Source organism: Lepidochelys kempii, chromosome 6 (genome assembly GCF_965140285.1).
Source record: "Lepidochelys kempii isolate rLepKem1 chromosome 6, rLepKem1.hap1, whole genome shotgun sequence".
NCBI classification, from domain to species: Eukaryota; Metazoa; Chordata; order Testudines; family Cheloniidae; genus Lepidochelys; species Lepidochelys kempii.
Window position 1 is genome coordinate 29,945,047 of NC_136385.1, and position 26,399 is coordinate 29,971,445.

General features: G+C 41.3%; 1 protein-coding gene across 1 annotated transcript in view; it reads right to left on the bottom strand.

Annotated features, from left to right (window-relative positions):
* Positions 1-7,338: 7,338 nt before the first annotated feature.
* The window catches only part of GTF2H1 (general transcription factor IIH subunit 1), a 36,763-nt gene continuing 17,702 nt past the window's right edge, over positions 7,339-26,399 (bottom strand). Inside the window, exons 7-15 of the mRNA XM_073347331.1 lie at positions 25,410-25,489; positions 23,639-23,769; positions 20,950-21,037; positions 18,156-18,244; positions 16,823-16,940; positions 15,587-15,677; positions 12,142-12,257; positions 11,002-11,094; positions 7,339-10,330 (exon numbers count right to left, since the gene is read on the bottom strand). Coding sequence (XP_073203432.1) covers positions 10,244-10,330; positions 11,002-11,094; positions 12,142-12,257; positions 15,587-15,677; positions 16,823-16,940; positions 18,156-18,244; positions 20,950-21,037; positions 23,639-23,769; positions 25,410-25,489 — 893 coding nt within the window. The 3' untranslated portion in view covers positions 7,339-10,243. The remainder of the gene's footprint in view (positions 10,331-11,001; positions 11,095-12,141; positions 12,258-15,586; positions 15,678-16,822; positions 16,941-18,155; positions 18,245-20,949; positions 21,038-23,638; positions 23,770-25,409; positions 25,490-26,399) is intronic.

The following is a 26,399-nucleotide window of genomic DNA, read 5'->3' on the forward strand; positions in this document are numbered from 1 at the left end:
CTGTTGCACAGTTTGGGAGAGGTAAGGCTAGGGGTGACCAGATGCCCATATTTTATAGGGACAGTCCCGATTTTGGGGTCTTTTTCTTATATAGGCGCCTATTTCCGCCCCACCAGCCCGGTTTTTCACACTTGCTGTCTGGTCACCCTAGGACCGTGCCTACTGTGCCTAATTAGAAATCCAGCCCTGGGAACATGCTGGAATCTGGACAACTGATGCTTTGGCAGGCCAGAGAGAAGGGAGCTGCTGTCCTGAAGACTAGGAGAGATGCTGGCATACATGAGGACTTGAGCAGAGGTGGAATCAAATCAGTGGCTGACATGGATCACCAAGGGAAGGTCATGCCTGACTAATCTAATTGCCTTCTATGCTGAGATTACTGGTTCTGTGGATGAAGGGAAAGCAGTGGATGTATTGTATCTTGACTTTAGCAAAGCTTTTGACATGGTCTCCCACAGTATTCTTGTCAGCAAGTTAAGGAAGTATGGGCTGGATGAATGCACCATAAGGTGGGTGGAAAGTTGGCTAGATTGTTGGGCTCAACGGGTAGTGATCAATGGCTCCATGTCTAGTTGGCAGCCGGTGTCAAGTGGAGTGCCCCAGGGGTCGGTTTTGTTCAATATCTTCATAAATGATCTGGAGGATGGTGTGGATTGCACTCTCAGCAAATTTGCGGATGATACTAAACTGGGAGGAGTGGTAGATACGCTGGAGGGCAGGGATAGGATACAGAGGGACCTAGACAAATTGGAGGATTGGGCCAAAAGCAATCTGATGAGGTTCAATAAGGATAAGTGCAGGGTCCTGCACTTAAGACAGAGGAACCCAATGCACAGCTACAGACTAGGGACCGAATGGCTAGGCAGCAGTTCTGCGGAAAAGGACCTACGGGTGACAGTGGACGAGAAGCTGGATATGAGCCAGCAGCGTGCCCTTGTTGCCAAGAGGCCAATGGCATTTTGGGATGTATAAGTAGGGGCATAGCGAGCAGATCGAGGGACGTGATCGTCCCCCTCTATTCGACATTGGTGAGGCCTCATCTGGAGTACTGTGTCCAGTTTTGGGCCCCACACTACAGGAAGGATGTGGATAAATTGGAGAGAGTCCAGCGAAGGGCAACAAAAATTATTAGGGGTCTGGAACACATGAGTTATGAGGAGAGGCTGAGGGAACTGGGATTGTTTAGTCTGCAGAAGAGAAGAATGAGGGGGGATTTGATAGCTGTTTTCAACTACCTGAGAGAGAGTTCCAGAGAGGATGGTTCTAGACTATTCTCAGTGGTGGAAGAGGACAGGACAAGGAGTAATGGTCTCAAGTTGCAGTGGGGGAGGTTTAGGTTGGATATTAGGAAAAACTTTTTCACTAGGAGGGTGGTGAAACACTGGAATGCGTTGCCTAGGGAGGTGGTGGAATCTCCTTCCTTAGAAGTTTTTAAGGTCAGGCTTGACAAAGCCCTGGCTGGGATGATTTAATTGGGTATGGGTCCTGCTTTTCAGCAGGGGGTTGGATTAGATGACCTCCTGAGGTCCCTTCTAACCCTGATATTCTATGACTCTATGGGCAGCCAGGCAGATCTAGGAGAACTCAGAGTCAAGGATGGTGCTGTGGTTACAGGCGGGGGACCCCGTGGCTGGGAGATAGACAACAGGGCAGTACACTTGAAGATACACCCCTTGCTCAAGGACTTATCATAATGCAGAGCGTTCCTAACCTGAGTCCATGGGGAAAGGAATGGGTTACGTAAGCACTGAAATTTTGGAGAGCGAAATGGTGTTTAGGCTCCCATAGCTTCAGGGAAGCTGCTCCCTTTGGAGAGCTTTAGGTTCTGAGCTTGATAAGTGCATAGAAACATCCTCCCTGTTGCAGATATTGGTGAATGCCTTCCTAGGGCGACCTGAAGGACCAACAGCCCCCCTGAAGCAGCAGGGAAAGGCAGGGCCTACCTCACTGCTGGACAGAACAAGCTTTCATCCTTATGTGGTCAGGCAGTGAGCCAGCCCTGCTGGGAAAGGAGGAGTTTGGCTCAGATAGAATGAAGCAGCAACAGCCTGCCTGGCCCCCTCTAGTTGGGGAGCAGTAGGGCAGCTCCATGGGGTCTTCTGGAGGGAGCCAGAGAGGAGAAGGAAGCTGGGCTGGACATGAGCCCAATAAAGTCTTTCAGCTGAGATGGCTAAATAGCACTTACACAGCAGGGAATGGGCTAACTGAAAGCCCAGCTCAGTCACAGGTGGAGGGTAATTCCCATAGTAGGAAATAGTGGAGAAGCTGGTGAGGTCTGATCTCTGAAAAATAAATCCACAGAGAAGGAAAAGCAGCTTCAGAAGGTTCACGCTGAAACCTCTTGCCACCTTCCAGACTGTGAGGGCTGTACGGTGCTTTGCGGAGAACGCGTTAGGTCTGTGCTCACAGCTTAGTGTTTGGGGCTCATTGAGGCATCTTTCGTGTCATTTTCAGAATTGATGTTCATCAACTTTATTATATTGTAGTCACATTCAATGGCCCCAGTCAGGATCAGGGCCCATTCTGCTGGGGGCCATGCAGACACCACACCTACAACCAAGACAGAATAAGCAAAGGGGTAGTTTTTAAAATGAGGAAATCAGGCTCTTTTGTTTAAGTTGGATAGAAGAGTGTACGTGAACTTTGGGTGTATAAATTTAGCTCACTTTACTGTGATCTCTTTTGCAGTTCTCCTTCCCCTTCTTGATTTACTACCACCAGCTGTTCCTGCTTTTGCAGCCAGGACTTTATTTATGTGCCCTCTAGTGGACATTGTGTATTTTTTGTTTTTTAAAATGCTTAACTTGCTAGCATCATAGAAATGGGGACAGCTTGTACTGACTTGGACTCTCTTATGTCTTGTTATGTAAAGAAATGGTGAACAGTGGTAAACCAAGTATAGGTCCTGCACGGGGATATTTAGCTTATTACTAGGGTTGGGTAGGCAAATCCCCTTCACATACGCTTTTTAGGAACAGCTCATATTGGAACAAATAGAGCCTTGAGATGACTGAGCTATGCCAGAGATGAATTTAAGGAACTTAAGAGCTCAGTCTGTTAAGCTAATCAAAAAGAATATTGAGAACTGACTTAATTACAGTATACAAGTATCTTCAGGGGGAGAAAATACCCTGGTTCTAAAGGGCTCTTTATCCTAGCAGCAAAAAGTATAATAAAAATGAGTGGCTGGAAGCTGAAGCCAAATTCAAATTAGAAATGTATACACAAATTTTTAACAGGGAGGGTGATTAACCATGGGAACAAACTACCAAGGGAAGTGGTGGATTCTCCATCTCTTAATGTCTTCAAATCAAGACTGGATGCCTTTCTGGAAGTTATGCTTTAGTCAAACAAATTATTGGGCTCAATACCAAGGTAACTGGGAGAATTCGTCTGAAATCAGCAAGATGAAATTCAATAAAGACAAGTGCAAAATATACTTAGGAAGGAAAAACCAAATGCGTAACTTACAAAATGGGAAATAACTGGTGAGATAGGAGTACTGCTGTCAAGGTTCCTTCCCCACTCTGAACTCTGGGGTACAGCTGTGGGGACCTGCATGAAAACCTCCTAAGCTTACTTTTACTAGCTTAGGTTCAAACTTCCCCAAGGTACAAACTATTTTACCCTTTGCCCCTGGACTTTATTGCTGCCACCACCAAGTGTCTAATAAATATATAACAGGGAAAGAACCCGCTTGAAAATGTCTTTCCCCCCCAAAATCCTCCCAAGCCCTACACCCCCTTTCCTGGGGAAGGCTTGATAAAAATCCTCACCAATTTGCATAGGTGACTACAGACCCAAACCCTTGGATCTTAAGAACAATGAAAAAGCAATCAGGTTCTTAAAAGAAGAATTTTAATAGAAGAAAAAGTAAAAAGAATCACCCCCGTAAAATCAGGATGGCAAATACCTTGCAGGGTAATCAGATTCAAAACATAGAGAATCCCTCTAGGCAAAACCTTAAATTACAAAAAGACACAAAACTAGGAATATCCATTCCATTCAGCACAGCTTATCTCCTCAGCCATTTAAAGAAATCAGAATCTAATGCATCTCTAGCTAGATTACTTACTAAGTTCTAAGACTCCATTCCCGTTCTGTCCCCGGCAAAAGCATCACACAGACAGACCCAGACCCTTTGTTTCTCCCCCCTCCAGCTTTGAAAGTATCTCTTCTCCTCATTGGTCATTTTGGTCAGGTGCTTGCAAGGTTATCCTAGCTTCTTAACGCTTTACAGGTGAAAGGGTTTTTCCTCTGGCCAGGAGGGGTTTTAAAGGTGTTTACCCTTCCCTTTATATTTATGACAACTGCTAAAAGGGATCTGGGGATGAGAGTTGATCACAAATTGAACGTGAGTCAGCAATGTGGTGCAGCTGTGAAAAGACTGGGGTGTATTAACAGAAGTGTTGTATGTAAGATGGGGGATATAACTGTCTCACTCTACGTGACACTGGTGAGGTCTCAGCTGGAGTACGGTGTCCAGTTCTGGGTGCCACGCTTTGGGAATGATGTGGAGAAACTGGAGAGAGACCAGAGGAGAGCAACAATGTTGATAAAAGCTTTAGAAAATCTGATCTATGAAGAAAGGTTTAAAAAGGATTAAGGGCCGTTATAAAGAGAATGGTGATCAATTGTTCTCCCTGTTCACTGAAGGTAGGACAAGAAGTAATTGGCTTAATCTGCAGCAAGGGAGATATAGGTTTAGATTTTGGGAAAAGCTAATGATCCAACCAGTGGACCAAATTGGTGATGAATCCTGGTCATGTGCCACCTGAGGCATGTTGTGTATATGCTAAGATGATGACTTAACTATACGGGTAGTTAAATTCTGGAATAGGCTTGTTGCTGAATTCCCATCATCCTGGAGGCTTTGAAAAACACCTGCCAGGGATGGTCTTGATTTACCTGATCCTGCCTCCGTGGGCAGGACTCGATGTCTCTAGGTCCCTTCCAACCCTACATTTCTAGGATTCTAAATTTAATGGCCTGTGATATACAGGAGGTCCAACAAGATGACCTAATGGTCCCTTCTGGCTTTAAACTCTCTGAATCAATCCCTCCCTTTGACTAAAGGAGTATATTTGCCATTAATTGCTAGTGTTTGCAACTGAAGGGTGACTTTTGGACACACTCCCAGGTGCTGTTTATTCCATATTACAGTAGTGACCCATCTGCAGCTAGCTAGGATGTTGTCACCTTTCCACCCTTATCTAGGCTTTTTTGTTACATTAAGATTACATTATTGCAATGCACTCTACATTGGACTCTACTAGAGCTGGTTGGAAATTTGACTGAACAGTTTTATTAGAAAATGCCAATTTGTTGCAACCCAAAATGTTTCAGGAAACATCACAGGGTTCAGCGAACTTTTGGCAGATCAGTGTCAGGGTTCCAGTAGACCCTTGCCTGCTCAGCAGGTTTCTGTAGGAAACCTGGCAACTTGCTGGGGAACCCAATCTTCCAGGGTCCATGGCTCTGGGAAAGTCCCATTGGATAAGACTGCAGTTCAGGGAGCCAGCTCGGCCAAGAGTCTGCAAGTCCTGAGGTTACCCAGCCCAGGACAGTCTGCATGGCAGGGCTGCCCCTGCCAACTCCAATAGTTGAGTGAAATTGATGTTGTCAGTTTTAGGCTGCTAATAGCAGTTGTGAAACAGACAAGAATGTCATTTTCACTCAGCAGCCATCAAGATCTTGGGCAGCAAACTTGGTTTTGTAAGCACAACCTGTCAGTGTTTCCAAAATGACTTTTTTGGAGATTTCTGGTTCATGTGAAATGTTTGAAAAATTTGGATCTAGTCTGATTTAGACCAAACCCGCAACATTACCCATGAACTGGAAATCCCACATTTTTGCCAGCTCTGTGTTACACCTTAAAATCAACTGGAGACTAAAGCTGTTGCAGAACACAGTGGCTTACTTATTGAGGGGATGTGGGGAGAAAAAGAACAGTGCTTTAGAATCTGCAATGGCTGCCTATTGGTGTCTGGGTGGAATGTTAGGGGTTAGTTATGACCTGCAAAGCCCTGAGTGGCCCAGGACTAGCCTACTGGAGGGATCACTCCTCCCCCTGTGCCATTCTGCCACAGCTGTGGTCAGCAGGGGAACTGAAGCCGACTATATGAAAGAGGACTGGCAAGGTGTTGTGATGGCTCAGACTCTGGCACTCTTCCCCTGATCCAAAATAGCCTAAATCTCATGACTTTCCAGGCATGTGCAAAAGATACCTGTTTGGACAGGTTTTCTACCTGATGAAGGGGTTGGTGGGTGGCTGGCAGAGCTCCTGTGGAAGTGATGATTTTAAAGATGCTGCAGCTTACTTATTTCTTGTATAATTAATTGAGCACCTTGCTTAACTTTATTTTAAATCAAGGTAGGCGGTGGCCTAAAAAGGCAGATTTTTCCATATAAAGAGAAGCAAGGAAGAGAGATGTGATAGTACAGCCCTATGACTTTGGACTGTGTAGAAATTGTAGAGGATCAAGAAGGGTCAGACTGTATACAACAAAACTCATGCATGCAGAGGAAGTAGCATTGCTCATACAACAGATGGCACCCTTTCCTCTGAGTCAATGGCCCAGCGTTAGCATAGTGCTTCTGGTAGTAGCAGAGCATCAGTCTTTCAGTGAGGCCTCCAGCTGAAGGACCCAACCCCATATTCTCATTAAAGATCCCACAAGGACTAGTCCATTTTTTGTTTTGTTTTTTGCCAGATTCCAGTGTAACTAGTCACTGTAGCCATAAGAATTCAGTAGATGAAATTCTTTACTTTCCATTCTCATTTTAGGGTTAGTATATGCTGTTAAGTAGCTGCCATCTTCCACCCTAGCAAAGCCTGCCTTTGAGTGATAGATGATGCAATTGTTACAGTACCTATAGGTTGTAAAGTATTTTTGGTAATTAAAGTTGCTATGTTAGTATATATAAATACTAGGGTTTTCCTATATTACCGTAAAGCTCCAAGACTTAAGAGGGGAGCAGGTTAATATACCACCAATGTCCTCTTATCCAATAGCTGTTGTACGACTGACTGGGAAAAGTCATTACAAGAGAACAGAGTAGCAATAGGAAGATGGTACTCTGCTGTTGCAGCAACAATGAAATGCTTCCTACATTTAAAAGCTAAATGAGGAATTTCAGAAGATGTTTCAGTCACAGAATAAAGAGGATTCCTTTGCCGCAAGTAAGTCCTCTTCTGAAAAGCACTCTACTGCCAAGAAGAGAGCTGAGCTTATGCCATATGCAGCACCTTTGGCTGAGACCCATAGAGTTTGTTTTGGTTTCGATTTGTTTGAACATCGCAAAATACATAGTCGGAAGCATTAGAGAAGACTTGACTGCAGAATTCAGTAGGGTTTATTCTACAAATACTTTGAATCAATGCCAGTGATACAAGTTGTATGAATTTCCTTTAAAAATACAAGTCAGTATAAAAGATTCCAATTGGCATATTAAGCAAGGTAGCGAATGATTCAGTTTCAAAATGGTTAAGGAATTGTCAGGTCACTTTTTTGACCATGCTACAAAAGTATTGAAATCAATGCTGTCAGGAGACAAAAAAGGAGAAAGGTACGTAAAGTATTTCAATTTGTAGGAGAGAGGGTGACTGCCTCCCTTACTTTAGGAGGGGCTTGCATCTTTTATTGCCAAAATATTTGAAAGAGCAATATGCGCAGTGCATAGCAGCCTAGCTCAAATTGTTCCTGGTCAGAACTGCTGCTTTCAGCATTTCTTCTCAACACATGTTTTATTAATCCATCACACATTTAGGTAGCAACAAGCTCCCTGGTATCCATGTAAACCTAAGGACCTGTGAAGAGGAACATATCCCTCCCTCAAACAATGATTGCAAGGCAAGGATTCCCCAGAGTGTACGGACAGTGTGCATATGCCCTGAAACTTAAACGTTTTGCCCAACATTTCCAGGAGTCATAAATGCTGTTGCTTCAGCCTAAATGCCACTTAATTTGATGTTCAAAACCCTACCTTTGTAATGTTAAAACAGTGCAACTGCTTAAAAAAAATTCAGTGCAATCTTGCTTAAGTTTATCATAGCTCCAGGGAACATTAGAATGCAACTATATCAATTTTCCTCATTCCTGGTCTGATGAAAGTTCTCCCACTGAGAAATGTACTACAGTTCAAAAAAAGCCACTTAGATTTACTTTATTTTGGAGCATACTGCTCTCTTTGTGGCTATTTAAAAAGCAAGATGTATGACACTGATAGGTGTCCAATGTTAAAGACAACTATTGTGGGTCAATGTCTCCCTGATATGAGTCCATTAAAATCTAGTGGAATTCGAGCAGGGATGGATTAGGTTTACTTTAGTTTTAGTTCACGGAGAAGTAGGTTACTTTGTTTCTACACGGACAGTAGGACCATATACTACCAGAACACACACATTGCATTTTTAGCAAGATGGCTTCCCCTACCTCTTCCCCCTACTACGCTTTTCACCATGTAAGGTTAGAAAAACTGTTCCTCTTACTAAACCCAGCAGTCTGTGTGGTAGCAGAACCGTATTAGTTACCACAGAGCAGATAACAAGCACCTATCTGCAAGGGCAGATTGAGGGAAGCTAGGTTAACAATGCATTATTAAATTTCTAAACCAGGCTTCGTCAGTGCAGACAGGGAGAGAAATTCTGATTGTACCAAAAACCTTATCAGACTATGCAACCCACAAAAAGTGCATACAATAAGCATGTAGCTTACATACTTTACTCAATGAGAAAACCCTCCACCCCTTCAAAGGGAGTAGCGGTAGAGCATGGACACCATAGATAGATTCTGCTACTGTGTGTGTGTAAACACACACACATTTTGTCAGGATTAGGTGCCATCCCCTTACTGACAACATGTGTGTGTGTAAACACACACACATTTTGTCAGGATTAGGTGCCATCCCCTTACTGACAACATGCTGTAGGGTTTAAGTACCATTGCAATGCTCATCTGTCTCTCTCAGGTAAACCATTCTGGAGGCTGATGAGTCAGTCTCCAATTTGAATGGCTGTCTGCTCTTAAATACGTACTGTCATTCTGAGTTGTTTCAGTGTATTAAATACATCCCAATTCTCCAACAGTCACATTTAACCCAAGTCAAAAACTCAGTAGCCCATACCATGGGCCTTGTTAATGATCAAAATGAAATACAGTGTGTCATTACTGCATCTACTAATATAGAACAGGTTTACTTTGTCTCCAAGTCAAATATTTAATACAAGACGGATAGGTTTTATGATCAACTCACAGTTTATGTATTTGGAACAAAGTATGGCACAGATTCCAGATACCTCAGGAGCTTGTGTATTCACACACTTTTCACTCTTTTGCAATGATTATCAATTCGCCAAAAATAGTGTAACAGTCAACAAGGAAGAGTGGAGAAAAACAGATTTAGGAGCAATCTCTCTCTTCTAAGAGGTGAAAGTAAGTGACTTTTCCTCTAGTTCTTTAGTAAGAAACTTTTATTTTAGAAAATGCATTCTCTCCTTCTCAAAACAGATGCCACCTTAAAAAAAAATTGCAATAGCAACCCTTGCATTCAAAGGAAAACATGCAAACTTGATGGCTGAAAATATTCTGCATAAAAATCCAAGACAGAGGCAAAAGTGTGCCCTCCCCCACTCATGCCTTTAGGGACTCCAAACCATAAACAGCTTTCAGTGCAATGTCTGTTGCTTCCAGTTTGTGGGGAAACATATGGCCGAAGCTGGTCTTCTGACAGCTAATCTTGTCAGATGTTTGAAGCAAAAACAGTCTCAGCTATATTTAAAATGTCATTGTTAACCTTTGTTTCAGTAAGTACAAACAGAATTCAATAAAATGCCAGAATCCAGTGAAGAAAAACATTACATTCTACCCTGTGCCATACACATTTTAAAAAAATTAGACAAACAGTTTCAGATTTTATTAATACACCCTTTTTAAAGTTTATTTCTGAAAGCAGCTCTTTATGCAAATCAAAAGCAGTTCCTGAGTAACTGCAGTAAACAGCATCTTAAATATGTTATTTTTTTTGCCTCTCAGCTCTTCTGTTTTGGTTCTTCCTCAATTTTTCCCTAGTTTCAAGTTTAATCACAGGTCTTTTTCCAAAAAATGTGCAAGTTCAGTTAGCAACATTTCCAGGAATCCACATATTGCAGATGTTCCTGCAATATCTAAGAACTGCACATTTGCCAGGTTGTGTTCCTACAGCTATTGCAGATTTCCCTCTCCAACCTTTATAGCAGGAGTCTTCACGTTTTCTTCAGCATACGTCGGGACTGCCACGTGTGGAACTTATTGTAGGCTGTCTGCAGCATCTCTTCTATGTGATTTATCAACTGAAAGATAAAACAAAGGGATCATCCCAGTATCTGAGAAACGTGTGCCCTTACTCTGCTCAAACATAAATGGGATTGATTGTTGTTTCTCTCAGTATGAGGAATCAGGAGTAACTCCTCTAAAGCCTAGGGAGTTGCATCAGGGTATGTGATGTGAGAGGAGAATTGGCCGCAAGTTTCAATTACAAAATGTCTCGAAGTCAAGTATGGCAGAGTATCAGTAAAGACAGTGGATATGCAGTTAGCTAGTTCAAGGGAAATTATGTGGACAACTTATGTTCAAGTGCTGTACTTAAAAGCACTTTCCATAGTCACTGGAAACTAGCTAAACAGGCCATTCATCTGGTCATTGAGAAATCAGACTATCAACTTGAAAGATAATAAAAGGAGAAAATTATTCCAAAATATAATACCCCTAACATCCTTTTCTCCATCAGCCATTTTTTTTGGGGGGGGGGGGGTGAGGTGGGGGTAGAGAGATGATGATGAGAGAAATACACTTAAGAAAAATTAAGCATTATACGTGTAGTTAATGGAACAAATTAAAACCCCCCCAAATACAGGAGACCAAAATCTGCCATCCTGTGATAAATATGAGTCAGTTATTTTTTTTTAAAAGATCAATATGTGCACAAATAATTGAAATTGGAAAGAATACTTTTTCCTCTTACATTTGTGCTTAAATACTGTCTCCGAATTTTTTCTTGGAATGGACAGAGCTTTGTAACTTGAAATCTTTCCAAGTTACTCTTCATTTTCATAACCTGAAAGAGATCAACAGGAAAAAAGAGTACAAACTCCTTCACATGAACATTTTCTTGCTTTCAGCAAATTGCTCCTGCAAATTGAAATACCTTGAAGCTAGTACCTAGGATTACTGTAAATATGTACAGTTAAAGCAAATTGCTAGGAAGCACTTACTGTATTGAAAATGTGATAATCTTTTTGCTTTAAACAACTGAAAACAAGCACTAAATGGCTCTGCATTTTTCTTAAACTTAAGCTGTTTAACTGAGCATAATATGCTTTACACCTGTACTGTGGTAATTTCTACAGTATCTTTGTCAGCAACACCTCACATTTAACATTATTTATCTCTCTGCTTCAAGCCAACAGCACACTATGATTTTTTTTAAGTGTTGCAGTAGAAGGCCCAAGCCATCTGAATAGAAGTTTTTATTTCACACAGTAACCTACAGTGGCAGAGCTAGAATCCTATGCTTTGTTTCCGATTCTTAACCCCATGCTCTAACCTTTTTGAAGTGCAGTTATACTCTGCAAGGTGACTAGAATGGCACAATGATACTGTGGATGTGTGTGAGATTCTATACTAAACTTGCTCTGTTTAGACAAGTTCTCTCCTGCCTACCACTGTTATCTTGATTTTGAGATCCAAGGTTGATTGTATTTTCTTTCCAGTTCTCATTACCAGTAATCAGGATTCTACAATTGGAATATAGGTAATACGACAATTTCTGAGCCACAAGTATTCAGCCCCTTCTTCTGTACTGTAGTTAACAGGACAGCAAAAAACAGTTTTAGGCAATAGCATTGGCAGATCACACTCCAATTATGCAGAGGGAGCAGATCTGCTGAGTTAATTATGCTGTTTTTACATAGTGCCTTTCTGTCCATAATCATTTCAAGAGTGAAAGGACAATCATCATGTAGAATTATATATACCACATGATTGATAATGTGATACTACAGCTTGAATAAAAATACTTTCAATGGTCTCATTACAGAACATACACGTTTACAAGACACACTGACATTTATACTGGCAAGTTTATACCATCAATCGCTCTTACCTTTTCTTCTAGGAATGGTGTATTAACAGGAAAGCAGGACCAGAAGTGTCGCAATAGCTCCCCAACTGCCACATACAAGTGTTTCAGTTCAGACTGAACATCATTTGGCACCATCTCTGCAACAGGAAAAGAAATTTTCGAAAAGGCATGTCACTTAATTTATGTAATGTGTAAGTAAAATAAGAGCTGGCTAATACATAAAGAAAGATGTTTGATACCTGTAACAGGAGCAGTCTAGGACTCAAACAACTGTATTGTGCCAGTCCACAAGCAGAGAGTCAATTACACTATTTCTTTGTAGTCTACAAGTCTCTTAAAAAAGATGCTCTAGGGCTCATTTAAAGTTAACAGAGTGTTTATTAAATGTATCCCCTTGGAGGTAACAGGACCCGAAGAACCACCCAGAGTGGTTAGGAACACTGGACCTTAACCTGCTACTACATCCTCCATTTTCCTCCCGGGGGCTCTCACCCTCAGCCCCCACTGAGCACTTCCCCAACCTGAAGTGGTCAACACTATCACAATCCACTCATTGTGGAGCAGAAGCAGCACAATCAGTTTGGATCCTACTGACTCACATAATCAGGGTCCTTCCCTCCTCATGACATACAGGGGTAGGGGCAAGATCACGGTGGCAGAGGGAGTAGAGAGGAGAAAAAAACTGGGAAGGAAAAAGCACAAAGAAGCTATAGGAGTGAAAGAAGCAAGGGAAAAGAATTAGAGACTGAGATGCACAGGAAGAGAAGTTAGGGAAGGAACAATCAGACAAAGTGACCAAGAGAGGAAAGGGGGAAAAAAAGCAGAAATATAAAATAGTCAGTGAGGAAGAAGCTGTACAAGGAGCCCCCCAAAAGTCTGTGTGGGGATAAAATGGGGGAGGGTGGGTCCCCAGTAAACATGATGTATCGGGGCCCCAAATTTCTCTCAATGCACTGTGCTGTGGCTCTTTAGCCTTGAGGGGGAGGGGAGCTGTAGAGGCACAGTCCCAGCAGGGAGACACTGTGCCCGACTCGGGGGGTATGTGGCTGCCGTGTCACTCTCACCAAAGGTGCATGGTGCCCTTGCTCCTGCATGAGGATGGCCTGGCCTGCTCCCTTGGGGAGGTTCGTGCCATTGCAGCGTGGGTACTAACTGCACGGAGTCCTTGTGCTTCCAAAATGCCAGGCCTCAGACTCCCATGCGGGGCCGTGAGGGGAAGATCTTTGAGCTGTCTCCCCTGTGCCCCTTACACACCTACCTAGGGCTGGGTATAGTTGAGCCCAAGTCTCTAAGGTCTCTGTCTTCACTGCTAAAAAAGGCTGCGTCTTTTACTTGAGGGTAACTACTGTGTCTGAGCTAGTCCTGGGTAAAAAACAGCTTTTTTTCGCAGTGAAGCCAGGCCCTGAGACCGTTCCTGGCCAGAGTTCATCTCACCCTCTGCTTTTTCACACACACGCTGCTCTCTCCTGGCTTCTCACAGGCAGGCAGCAATTTATTCAGTCTGGTTCAATTCAATACCTAATTGCAGCTCTCCAGAGCAGTCACCCAGTCCTTCCCCATGCCAAAGCGTACTGCAAAGAAGTATCGTGCAGCAGAACCACAAAAGGGTAATAGCTGTGATCAAGTAATACAAACTCACAGTAACCTTAACTCGACGGTCTCAGCAGAACTCCAAACAGAGGCCACAAACAATGCCGCTGTTTGAGTTTATTTCATTAAGGAGCTTGCAACTCAGCATGGCCTCATTATAAACCTGGCCCCCAATACTATTTGCAGGTACTTGTAAGCTTTGACCTATGCATTACCCCAACACCAGAATTGAGCACTTTAGCTCTCTATAATACCCCCAAGGTCTTACTACACCTTGCATTTTGGGCGGATCCATCCTATGTAGCAACTTACTATGCCTGCTTAATTTGTATTCACTTCTACCCTTTCTGCATTCTTGAGGGTAGAAGAACTTGTGGCCTGCCGAGTAAGGTATTATTTTTTTAAGAGTGGAGTTGGGGTTGCAGAAGTGGGGTAGAATACAAAACAAAACCTGACAGCATGGGAGGGAAAACCCTGTCCTTTCCCACCTTTTATTGACCCCTTTTCATCCATTCTGAAGTGCACTCTACACTTTCCCTTGTGGTACCTGACTGTGGCTACTTCTGCCCTTGTTTCTGTGATGCTTCCTGTCAGTTACCAGGGAAGTAAGAGTGCAAACTGGGCCTTACAGGGACTCAGCTTAGTCGCTGCAAGGCTGAAGAGGCAGGAGCTCAAGGAGGTATAAGCAGGATCGGTTGAAAGGGGAAGAACTAAGTGGACATATAGGGCCTGTGTAGAACAGTTATGCCTCTGTAATCCATAAGAAAAATTAACATTGAGCAATTATTTCATAGAGACAAGGTGGATGATGTAATATCTCTTTTGGTGAGAGACGAGCTTTTTGAGCCACACACAGTTCTTCAAAAGATACTCCGAGCATCACAGCTAAGTCCAGTTAGCTGTGACACTCGGAGTAACTTTCCGAGACCTGAAGAAGAGCTGTGTGTGGCTTGAAAGCTCATCTCTCTCAACTGGTCCAATAAAAGATATCCCCTCACCCACCTTATCTCTCTAATATCTTGGGATTGGCACAGCTACAACTACACTGCATACAATTATTTCACAGACAGATTTGGTTACAAAATCTGTTTCCAAATAAAATCTACAGCTTGCTCCCCTAGCATAAATGAAGCTTTATTTTGTAAATGTCAGAGAAAATGTAAGAGCCAAGAAGCTACCCCTCTGCTTTTACACTGTGGCATACCTTCCAAGGCCAGGGAGTGTTGAGTTTTAGCCCTTAACTCAAGGCTTCAGAGCTTTCATTTGTGTGCAGCTGGACTGCTGCTGCTACCTCTTATCTCTTGTGATTCCTCATTTCTACCACTGCAGAAAGCCAGCAGGAGGAGAAAGAAGGGGGAGGAGAAGCCTACACAAAGCAGGTGTAGAGATGAAAGCACCTAAGCGTGAGCAGAGATATTGGAGAAGAAAGTAGGCTTACTGGCTGTCCTCAACTCAACAGAGTGGCTACTTGGGTTTCACCCTATCTGCTCAAAATGGTGGCAACAGGTTGGAAGCAGCTAGACAGGGCCTTTAGTGGAGGAGTAATAAATGGTTTTACCTTTTAAATAACTTAATATTCTGAGAGTCAGTCTGGCTTTGTTTGCTCCTAGCTAACTTAATTCCATTTACCTCTGCACCAGAGCCACCACTGCTTCCCTATCGGGCAGACTGGATTGCTAGTTTCTCTCAGAATTTTTCCTTTGTCCTTTTTCCTGATAACTTCTATACTTTGCAAGGAGTATTTTCGATGAATGTCTCTGCATTTGCTTTGTCAGTATAACCTGTTGTATCCAAAAATTTAAAAAGCCAGGGCACGCCACCTTGCTGTTGGTGTAGCCTATACGGCTAAAAGGTAACTTACAATACGAAAACTTACGGTTTATGGCTTGCTGTGTCCCACCCTGCATAAGGGCTCCTCCAGGCGACAGGGCTGTGATGGTGCTAGTAGCAGCACCACTTGAAAGAACCTGAGGGAAAAAAAAAAACCCAAAGCCCTTTCATATTGTCTTCCCCAGTGACTCGCTTTAAAACATTCTGGACAAAGTCTTAAAGAAAAGCGTGAACTGCACTGGCCCAGACATATCCATCCGGACGTACGTTAGTGATCTTAGATTGAAATAATTTTGAATTTTGCAAGTATAAAAGTCATCTCCCCACTGATGGGATAGGGAACTGGACATGCAGTTCTACTAAGCATTAACTCATGTTGCCTTAGGAAGTTCCAGAAACCATGATGGGAACCCAGAGAGCACCTGTCCACCAGTATTGTTCTCTACTTGATGTCTGTGGTGTGGGTTCTTAACATGCACATGATATTGCCAAACTAGTGCAAGTCAAGATCATTCAAACTTTTAATAAGGCAATATGACAAGTGAAGGAAAATTTTCATTGGTCCTCATGACTTTACTAGAACTGTGAGGCACAAACATTGTGGTAATTTAATAAGGGCCAAAAGTAAATTTTCTGAGTGCAAGGGAAGTTACGAGAACCAGCTGCCCCAGTCAACCTGAGGGCACAGCACACATGCAGCCATTTGGCAACCTCAGAGAGGTAGTAGCACCTGTGTCCTACAGATCCACTTAGTCACAAACCCACTGGCTGTGACCTTGTATTGCCATCAAACCCTCCCCACCCCTCCCTGTGCCTGAGGTAAGGGCCGCCAGAGATAGCTCCACCTTCACGTTGTGGAGCTAAGTCCCCATGTGTGGCTTTCTGTTGTACCCTGTGCAGTACAGCAATGCTGATTCCACTACATTTGGAGCTTCCTCGCAGGTATGAGAGGGCTATAGGATTTGCCGATCAATACCAGCAAATATGGTAGTTACTTGTCTTAATATTACAACTTCAGAGAAGAGCTGAAGTGGTATGGCTAAAACACTGCTCTGCAACTTAAGTGTTGTTCTGATGGAAGACTTCACTTCTAAAATAGTTTCCAACATTACGCAACTTAATCGGAAAAGTATCAGGCTCATCTTGAGGGACAAAACTCTGTAAGTACCAGAATTCTAGTAAGTCAAGAAATATCTAGACAAAGCTAATTTGACACTAACTTTCCAGTATTAAGGAGGGAGTTTTACTTTTTTGTATTTAAATTAAAATGAATTTTTCCTACCTGAGTTAGTCTGGGTATGTAGGCTTCCATTTCTTGTCTAATACTATGAAAAGAATTAATAATATCCTGACTGGTTGCATATTGCTGTGATTGAATTGGAGTTGGACCATGATAATACCTATGGGAAGAGAAAGGGGAAAAAACCAAACCAAAACACAAGGTAACTTAATTCTCAGTAGATTAAGATTTATGTAGCAGTCGCACCTCTCAGATTTTAGGTGCTGTACAAACTTGGCTTTTGGCCTCTATTAAAAATTAAATAAATCAATAAATCCAGTGGTCTGACTGGAAATGTAAAACAATTAAAACTTAACTGTAAGCTTCCAAATTCCACCTACAACCTAATTTTCTCCCACACATGACAGCAAAATGAGAAGGGACATGCCATTCTTGATTTTTTTGTTATGCAGATCTTAGGGCAGGTCTACACTTAAAATGCTGCATCGGCCCAGCTGCAGAGCTCTCCTGTCAGCCAAGTTAATCCACCTCTGAGACGCAGTAGCTTTATTGACAGGAGAAGCTCTCCCATTGACAAAGCGCTGTCTAAGGGGGGGGGGGGGGGGATAAGGCTGGTATGACTATCACTCGGGGGTATGGATTTTTCACACCTGAGTGATGTAGTTATACCAACGTAGGTCCGTGGCGTAGAGCTGGCCTTCGTGTCATCACCCCTTTTATGCTTTGCTCAGCACTGGCACTACTGTCACTTAAACTGACAGACTCCAGATGAGTGGGGCAAGTCCCACCTCTCAGGACTAGTATTTGACAAACACCACTACACCACTGGTTCACATTTGGAAGGCTCTCTTTGTATCTCTTGTCCTGACAGTTGCAATGTTTTTCAAACTGAAAGCTTAGGTTCTGGAAGACAAAAGGGCAGCCCATCACAAAAGTAGTGAATCAAACCACTGAGAGTTGTCCCAAGTCAACACCCAAGTACAATCTGTGTCTGTGCAGAGAGTGCAAATATTTCCAAATACATCATACCAACAGAAATGCTTATAAGATATCTCAAACTAAATTAATAAGGTACATTTGTTAGATTTTCATACTCAGACTAAAATTATGGATCTCTTCTAGTAATCATTTGTAATAGGCTTACTAAATTCAAAAGTCGATATGAATTAAAGATACAGTTTTGAAAATGGTAACTAAAATTTGTTTAAACAAGGTTTCAGATTAATGAAATTTTAATTTAGAAGCATTGAAACACAAAGCAGATTAGCATATTAGGGACAGATTGATTCTGAATAGATCATAAAGAGATTTATATTAGTTTTAATATGCTGAAACATCCAAAGAACTGCAGTTTTCTTTTATCCATTGAACTTACCGATCAGATTTCTTTAGGTTTAGTGCAATAGTTTTAATGCTATTATTCTTTCCTAAATCTTCATATTCAATAGCCTCCTGTAGCTTCACCTGCAATATAATGAGACAATAAAAACTAAATTACTTATGATATAGTTGCACATACACAGACTGTGCTTTTTTTCTTGTCATAGTTTCCTGGTAAGAGAATGGAAAAAGCCAAGATAAATGAAAAAAGCCCATGTGGCTCAGATCCTCTGCTCTGGCAGTGCATCACCAGCGTAGGTTGGGAGGAGAGGTGTATAGGTGGCTCTGGTTGTCTAGCTCAGTTTTCAGTGACACTGGCTGTGAAGGCCACAAGATCCCTATACTATTTGCCATGGCAAAGGGGGACCTCCTTTCTCCCATCACAGCCCAACTGGCAACAGCAAGAGGAAGGAAGAGGATGGTGGCCTAAGAGCGGCCATATTTTCTCTATACCACAAGTGGATTACCCCCATATAAATGCGTCTTCCTTCCATAGCAGGCTGTTGGCCCAGTGATTAAGATTCCCTCAGCAGCGCAGCACGAAGTGGCCACATGCTGTGCTATGATCTCAGCCAAATCTCAAAGACCTTTACACAAACAGACAGGCCTAATTTTACAAATGACTAGCATTCCTGGGTATCCAACCTAACATCTTAAAGGATCCAGGTCTTCAGAGAGCAAGTACTCAGCACTTTTGGAAAGTCAGATCCCTTTAAGGATCTGAAACTGGGCACTCAGAACTTAAGACACTCAATACCACTGGTTTCAGAGTAGCAGCCGTGTTAGTCTGTATTGACAAAAAAAAAAAGGAGTACTTGTGGCACCTTAGAGACCAACAAATTTATTTGAGCATAAGCTTTCGTGAGCTACAGTGAGCTCACTGTAGCTCACGAAAGCTTATGCTCAAATAAATTTGTTGGTCTCTAAGGTGCCACAAGTACTCCTTTTCTTTTTGTCAACTGTAGCTCACGAAAGCTTATGCTCAAATAAATTTGTTGGTCTCTAAGGTGCCACAAGTACTCCTTTTCTTTTTGTCAACTGTAGCTCACGAAAGCTTATGCTCAAATAAATTTGTTAGTCTCTAAGGTGCCACAAGTACTCCTTTTCTTTTTGTCAATACCACTGGTCAGTTCTGAAAATGTAAGACAATTATAATTGGAGTCAATGCTTGTGCGAGGGCTTCAGAGTTGGGCTGAGTGTTTAAATGCACTGGAAGTTACGTGGTGGTAAATCCGATCGTAAAATTATTTCTACTATTTTTAAACTAAAAAGCACAGAAGCCAACTAAAATGTTTAAAAATTCCAAAATCATTGTCTTGTTAAACAAATTTTTAAATGGCATTTGAGAAATTTTAATAAAAGCAGAAACTTGTCGAAGAACCTAGTGTCTGCCAGTTTTGAAGGAAGTTACAGTAAAACTCACTCTATGAATATATGAACAGGAAAAACATGACCAAAGCCATATTTAGGTAAATACTCTACTGAAATCCCATGGGCAGAGCTCCCTGCCACCTTCCCTTTTTTAAAAAACATGTTCACATGCTTGTTTTAGTACTAATGGCCTTTACTACTTTTTCTGCAGATCCTGGCCCGGATTTTTTTTTTTTATAATCAGAGCCAACTCATTTTAAAAAAAAAGTGCACACATACATAAACAACCCTTTGTAGTCCCTGTTTATGTGCATATGTTACTTTAATACAAGAGGAAGGAACAGGGTTAATGTTTTTAGTGCAGGAATTTAACCCTAGAGCCAGCGCAGATATGTAGCTAAATAAGGTGTTCATTTGTGGCAGAAAATATTAAGGATCATTAACAGTAGTATACTTAAATATGATACAATGAAAATTAAGTGAAAACTGCTTTGGACATCTCTTGCTTTCTTCATTCATTAAGTGTAGAGAGATTTTCCTTTAGTCCTGCTCTGTTGTTCATTCCCACTGAAAACTGCACCATATAGTAAAGTCAGAGCTAGTGACTGCCACAAAAGCTACAATGGGTATTTTCTACAAACTGTTTGTTACTTGTGTAGATTTCAAGTAATTTTTGGGGGTTGGGGGAAGTGTATGTGCAAAGGTTAAAAGTCAGTGAAGTTTTCCCCCTTAGCTTTTTGGATTGCAGTATGCAGTCATTCAAAACATTCTATTTTCTTTGCAATTTTTACATAATTCCAGTATCCTGAACACAGCAGCTCTGTGGAAAAATTCTAAGAGAAACACTATAGTTGCCTCATTTTTGTGCACCAATAATCAATCAAATTTGAAACTCACTTTCAGTTGAGCCCTATGATTCTGATGCAAGGTCAACCCCTTTAGCTTAAGTATCAAATTAGCATTCTGTTTACTAATAAGTAGTAAGTGTGCATTCCTTCCCCAATGTATTCAATATATTAATTCCATGCAGTGGTTGCAACTACTAATAATATCTTAATTCTTTGCCTGGATGTTCTCCTAAAGGTGCTCAGGCACTTACAGTGGTAATGCATAAATACAACCACACACAATGAACAGAACATGCCTTTTAAGATCCATTAGAAAGGTATGGGGGAAAATGTCAATATTTACTCAGTGAAAGAAAAAAAAACAACAGGAAGATTGTATTATCAATTAAAGTTATTTGCATTTAAATAAATGAAGAGCTCTGTGTCAACAGCATGTTCATCTTAAGGCTGTTGTATTTAATACTTTATTCATATCATTCTTCATACTTTTAAGCAGATGATGCTTTATGCAGCTGTTCGCAGTATTATACGTCAATTGGAATTGCAGTGGAAAACTCACTTTGTTCATACCTTTTTTATTGGTGTCTGAAAGAAATCTGAATCCCGGGAGTTTCCATCCATACTGCTGGTCTCACTGTAGTGATCATTTTGTGCTTCTCTTAAAATAAAAGACAGTATTAGAAGGAAGCGAACAATAAGTCATCTTGTGGGAGACTGACATTTAGACTGAGGACATGTAGTAGGTTAATCTTTATTTCTTTCAAAAAGGTCTGCACTTAAATGCTGGACCCCTGGGTGTCACTCTAAAAAGGGTCAGTATTTTGTTGACGATGGGCAATGGGGATAATATTCCTCATCTCTGCACAAAGAAAAAAAATAGTGTACTCTTGACATAGACAGGGAGGTAACAGGACCATACTGCAGTGAAGAAGTCCTCCTGCCAACTAAAACTTTAGTCACACACGTGGTGTGTTACTGTTAATGCATTTACATCACATCATTTCCATGTCAGTGTTGGCACACAGGACAGAAACTACTCTCTTTTAGTCCTCTGTTATTTGCTGCTGCTTCCATCTGCTCTATGGTGTTGAGATCTACTGTTCTGTCCTCCCTGTTAAGGGTTTTTCTTAAAGTGTCTCTTGGACACCCTTGTTTTCTCATACCAGTTAGTTTCTACTTAACATCTTCATGTGGGAATCCATGTTAGTTTCTGGAGTACAGCTACTCCTTCTGATTCTGGTGGAGATGAGTGGCTGGTGGCTGATTTCTCACATCTCTTCGCTGGTAAATACGTATTTCCAACCAATGCCCAGGATCTGTCATAGACACTTATTTTCAAAGGGGTCTAGTTTTCTGTCTAACATTTTGATAGATCTCCAGTTCGAGGCCACATGATAGAACAAAATTGAGAATTTTCAATTCAAACGTAATCTCAGTGCTGAGTATCTTAGCTTTCCATACGTTAAGTTGAATAAGTGCTCTGGATGCCTTTCCTATCCTTGATGTCACTTCCTTCTTGAGGTCTCTGTTGGCCATGATGGTGCTGCGCAAGTAGGTGAACTATTCTACTTTCTCGATGTTTTTGTCTTCAAATGTGGTGTTACTGTTTGATGTCTGGGTTTCCAGGATGTTTATTTTAGCAGATGTCTGTTCTGAGTTCTGCCTGGCATGCTGTATTTGCCAGGCTGTCTTTATTTTTAACTTTTCAGGGGTAGTGTTCAGTGCAGGAAAATCTTGGCTTTCTAGGTATTTGCCATCTATCCATGCTATACCAGTATTTGTATTGCTAATATACTACTTTGTTATCCTGTCTATGACCATGCCAAACAACAGCAGTGATAAAATGCAGCCCTCATTTCATGCCACTCTCCACATTAAACCACTCTTGTGTGGTTGTTCCCCCCCTTAAAACACTTCTGATCTCTGCACATGGCCTTGATGATATGGCCAACTTTAGCTGGGATGCTATAGAACTGAAGAATATTCACTATGTATGTCTGTGAAGGCTGTCAAATGCCTTTTGAAAATCAGTGAAATAGGTAAGGAGGGCAGCTTGCCATTCTATACACTCTTCTATGAGGGTGCTTAGTGAGAATATCTGCTCTACAGGCTCTCTTGGGCCTCAATCCTGTTTTTCTCTAAGCTTTGCATCCACTGCCTGCATCATCGTCTTTAGTATCACACTGAAGAAGTCTTGCCCAACACCATACTGTCACCTCCACACAAACTTGTCTGGAGTGTGGGAGTGCTGGGCGTGCTACGTTCACAGTATGAGTGTTGCTATTCTCCCTCTAATTGGCACTCTGATTCTGACTGCTGCTGTGCACATACAATAGGGAGTACTCCCACACAGGACGGGCAAGTAAAGGTGCCTTAATCTCCAGACTGTGCATTTTGTAGAAAGGAGCAATATAAGTTTTGGGGGATGGAATGTTTCCTATCAGAAAGGCTTATTAAGGTAATGTATTCTATTTAAATGAAAACACAAATACATCATATGAGCAAATAAAGAAGCACTAAGGGGAAAATGTGTCTCCTAAAGAACAGACTGGATAAGTTGACTATAGTTGGCTGAGTTTTGCAGGACTCAGATGGAGAAGGAATCCTTCCTGGGCTGCACAGCAGACACTACTGCAACAGAACTGTAACTCAGCCACCTTGTGGATCTGCATTAGTAAACCCAGTTGCCCTGGCTCTTCTGTCCCCTCCTCCTGAACACAGCAGTATAGGAAGTCCCTACAGAGCTATGTTCAATGTGCAGGTGGCATGAACTCCACGTGATGTCCTTGCATCTAATCAATCTATCCCTCTGCATGGCAAAAACTGGACCAATTTCACTGCACTCATGGCCTTCTAGGCCTTAATTTGGGCTATCGTTTGGATGAGGTTGTCAGTTGTCAAATATTCTCTAAGGCAAATCAGTCAAGGCATGATTGACTGTCATGATTGACAGTCAAGGCATGATTTAAATAAAACATGAAAAAAATCCATGTTTGAGATACAGTACAGAAGAGGAATATATGAAGGTATTTCCAGATGGCCATATTTTACGCCACCTTGTGCAAAAATAACATCTTTAATTTTGGTGGTTGGTATGGCCTTATACACTGAAAGGGATTTTAAAAGTAAAAATGGAATCCACACTATCAGATTTGTTTTTAGATCATAATATTCCACAGGCTTCAAGATAACATTTGTAAAATTTTCAAGTTTGAATTAGTCACCAGTTTGGAGAGCTTTTTCCTATGCTGAAACTTACTGTTTTCTGAGCCCAGCTGCAAGGACCATGGCACTGTGATGATTAAAGCGTTTTATAATGGCAGCATTGCTACTCTCCTTTAAGGACTTTGAGGAGTTTGATGTGGATGGCACAGAGGAAACACCATAACCCTGCAAGTAAAGTAATTAACAGTTAAGTTATTCCAAACTAACTGCAGCATGGGGCACAGGTCACTTGCAGGTTTAAACTAATGTAAATAGTGGATTCTCTGTAACTTGATATCTTCAAGCCACAATTTGAGGTCTTCAGTAACTCAACCAGAGATTATGGGTCTATTACAGGAGTGGGTGGGTGAGGTTCTGTGGTCTGCAATGTGCAGGAGGTCAAACTAGATGATCATTTTGGTCCCTTCTGACCTTCAAGTCTGAGTCTAAAAAGTGAGACCATTCCCTATTTTCCATTAGATCAGACATGTAGCAGTGATTCTGCATTTCCCATTTTCTGGGCTTTACTGAATGAACAGCATTGCAGTGTGGTTTAGAGGAATATACATAGTATTGGGAGTCCTCAGGGTCCTAATGCTGGCTCTACTGCTTATGTGCAGTGTGACCTCTTCACCTCTGCCTCGTTTCCCCATTTGTACGCTGGGGATAGCACTTCCCAACCTCACAGGGACGTTGAGAGCATTAATGCTTGTTTTGCACTTTGAACATGTAAACCTCTGTATAAATGCTAATTCTTTATTTTCAAACTGTTAGCTCCAATTACCAAATTCTTACAGAAGTTTATAGAAATCCAGTAGGCCAAGGACTGTTTAGTAAACAAATGAATAGGAATGTCGTTCACCAAATCTGTCGTCATATTTTAAATTTTATTAAGTGCTTAGGGATACAGCTTATATCATTGTAAAACAATATAAAGTTGTATTAATTTGCACTCTGACTCTAGCGACTAATTCTTCTGTTTTAACCATTAAGTCAGTGGTATCTTTGGAACTATCAAACAAGCCTTTGCTGTGTGTGGTGCAAAGCACACCTCTATAACGCAACCTGATATAACACAAATTCAGATATAATGCGGTAAAGCAGCACTCCGGGGGCCGGGCTGCACGCTTCAGTGGACTAAAGCAAGTTCGATATAACGCGGTTTCACCTATAACACGGTAAGATTTTTTGGCTGCCAAGGACAGCGTTATATCAGGGTAGAGGTGTATTTAATATTTTAAATTGATATTAAGAAGTGTTGTGTATATAGTTAACTTCATTTTAAGTACATAAGTTGGACCAAAAACGTGGTAACTTTTATATTTATCTTCGCTTTGATCTTAATCTTCTGTATTGTAGGATTCCTGTTTACCAATGCCAGGTAGCCTCTAAATGGAAAGGATTAAATAAGGAGAGGTCTATTTTAAAATAAAAAAGCTGTACAAGAATGCTTCTAGAAACAAAGTCAGATTTTATCCCAGTGTGCTTAGGAAGCCAGCTGAGGTAATGCAGCGCCATCGAATAAAGAAAAGATGCATAGCACACAGACTGAGAATACAAGTTCTGATTCTCCATCCACTACCCCAATGTATATCAGAAGTAACTCTATGCAGTTACACTGGTGTAGAACTGATGTGATTAGAATCAGACCCAGAACATCAACACAAAGAGGAGACATTCAGTGAAAAATTAGCACTGGGCACCAGAAGTTATTCAGTGGAAAGTTTGTATTTTGGTATTGTTTGCAGTCCTTTAAGCTGATAAGTTGATCCAGTTTTAAAATGTGGAAAGTCTTACTTTTTTTGTTTTACAGTCTCTGTACTTACCTCATCTAACGATTTATCCTCCAAGGCCGTTAAATCTAGCAGTGGATTTTTCACCCCTTGAGACACCATTGTTTTTAACCCTATGAGAAGGAAAAAATCCAATGTCTTCTTGCAAAGTAGTATCTAAACAAGAATATCTGTCAACACTCAGGGCTGATAAAGCGTGAGCCTCCAAGTTATCTGGACTTCAGTACCTTTTTATGATTCCATAATTTTCTTACAAACATATAGTACTAAATTACTATTAGACACCAATATATGTGCAGGAAATTTATTTCTAAAACAGCACTAGTTGTTGCCAAACTTGAATTTGTAGTTTATATCTAACCAAGCAACATGTAAGACATCAGGTACATTTTAGATTATATGGGTTTGCAGGAACCAGTGAACTGAACACTACAGGTATCAAAAAAAAACAAGGCTGTATCTATTTTAGGACACAAGTATTTCTAAAAAGTACAACGATTTTTTTTTTTAATCCTCCGAACATGTTCCGTGGTTGGGAAAAAGGGTATTGTCAGAAGGTTTTGCATGTGTCCAAGTGCTATTATGTGCAGTAACTTTCAGCCCTTTATAGCATCTATCATTAAAGTCAGTCTTTTGCTCTGTATTTTTGAAAATTATTGCAGGAATTATTCTAACTAGTTCCAGATACTTCCACCCACAATTCTGAACGTTTTCTAGTAATTCATCAATGGTACTGCCTTCAATATAAAGTATTATATTTAATTTTTCAATAGATAGTATTGACTAGTGGTTAGAACAGAGAACTGGAAGCCATAACTCCTATGTTCTATTTCCAATTCTGCCACTGTCTTACTGTGTGATCTTGGGTAAAACACTTAACTTTTTTATGCATCACTTTACACATCTGATGATGAGGTATGGCTTTTGTTTGTTTTTGCTTTGATAGTGTCCTTCAGCTGACAATCCCAGAATGAAAAGCATTCAGTATTAATATATTAAAGGATCTAATCTTCTCTCCATACA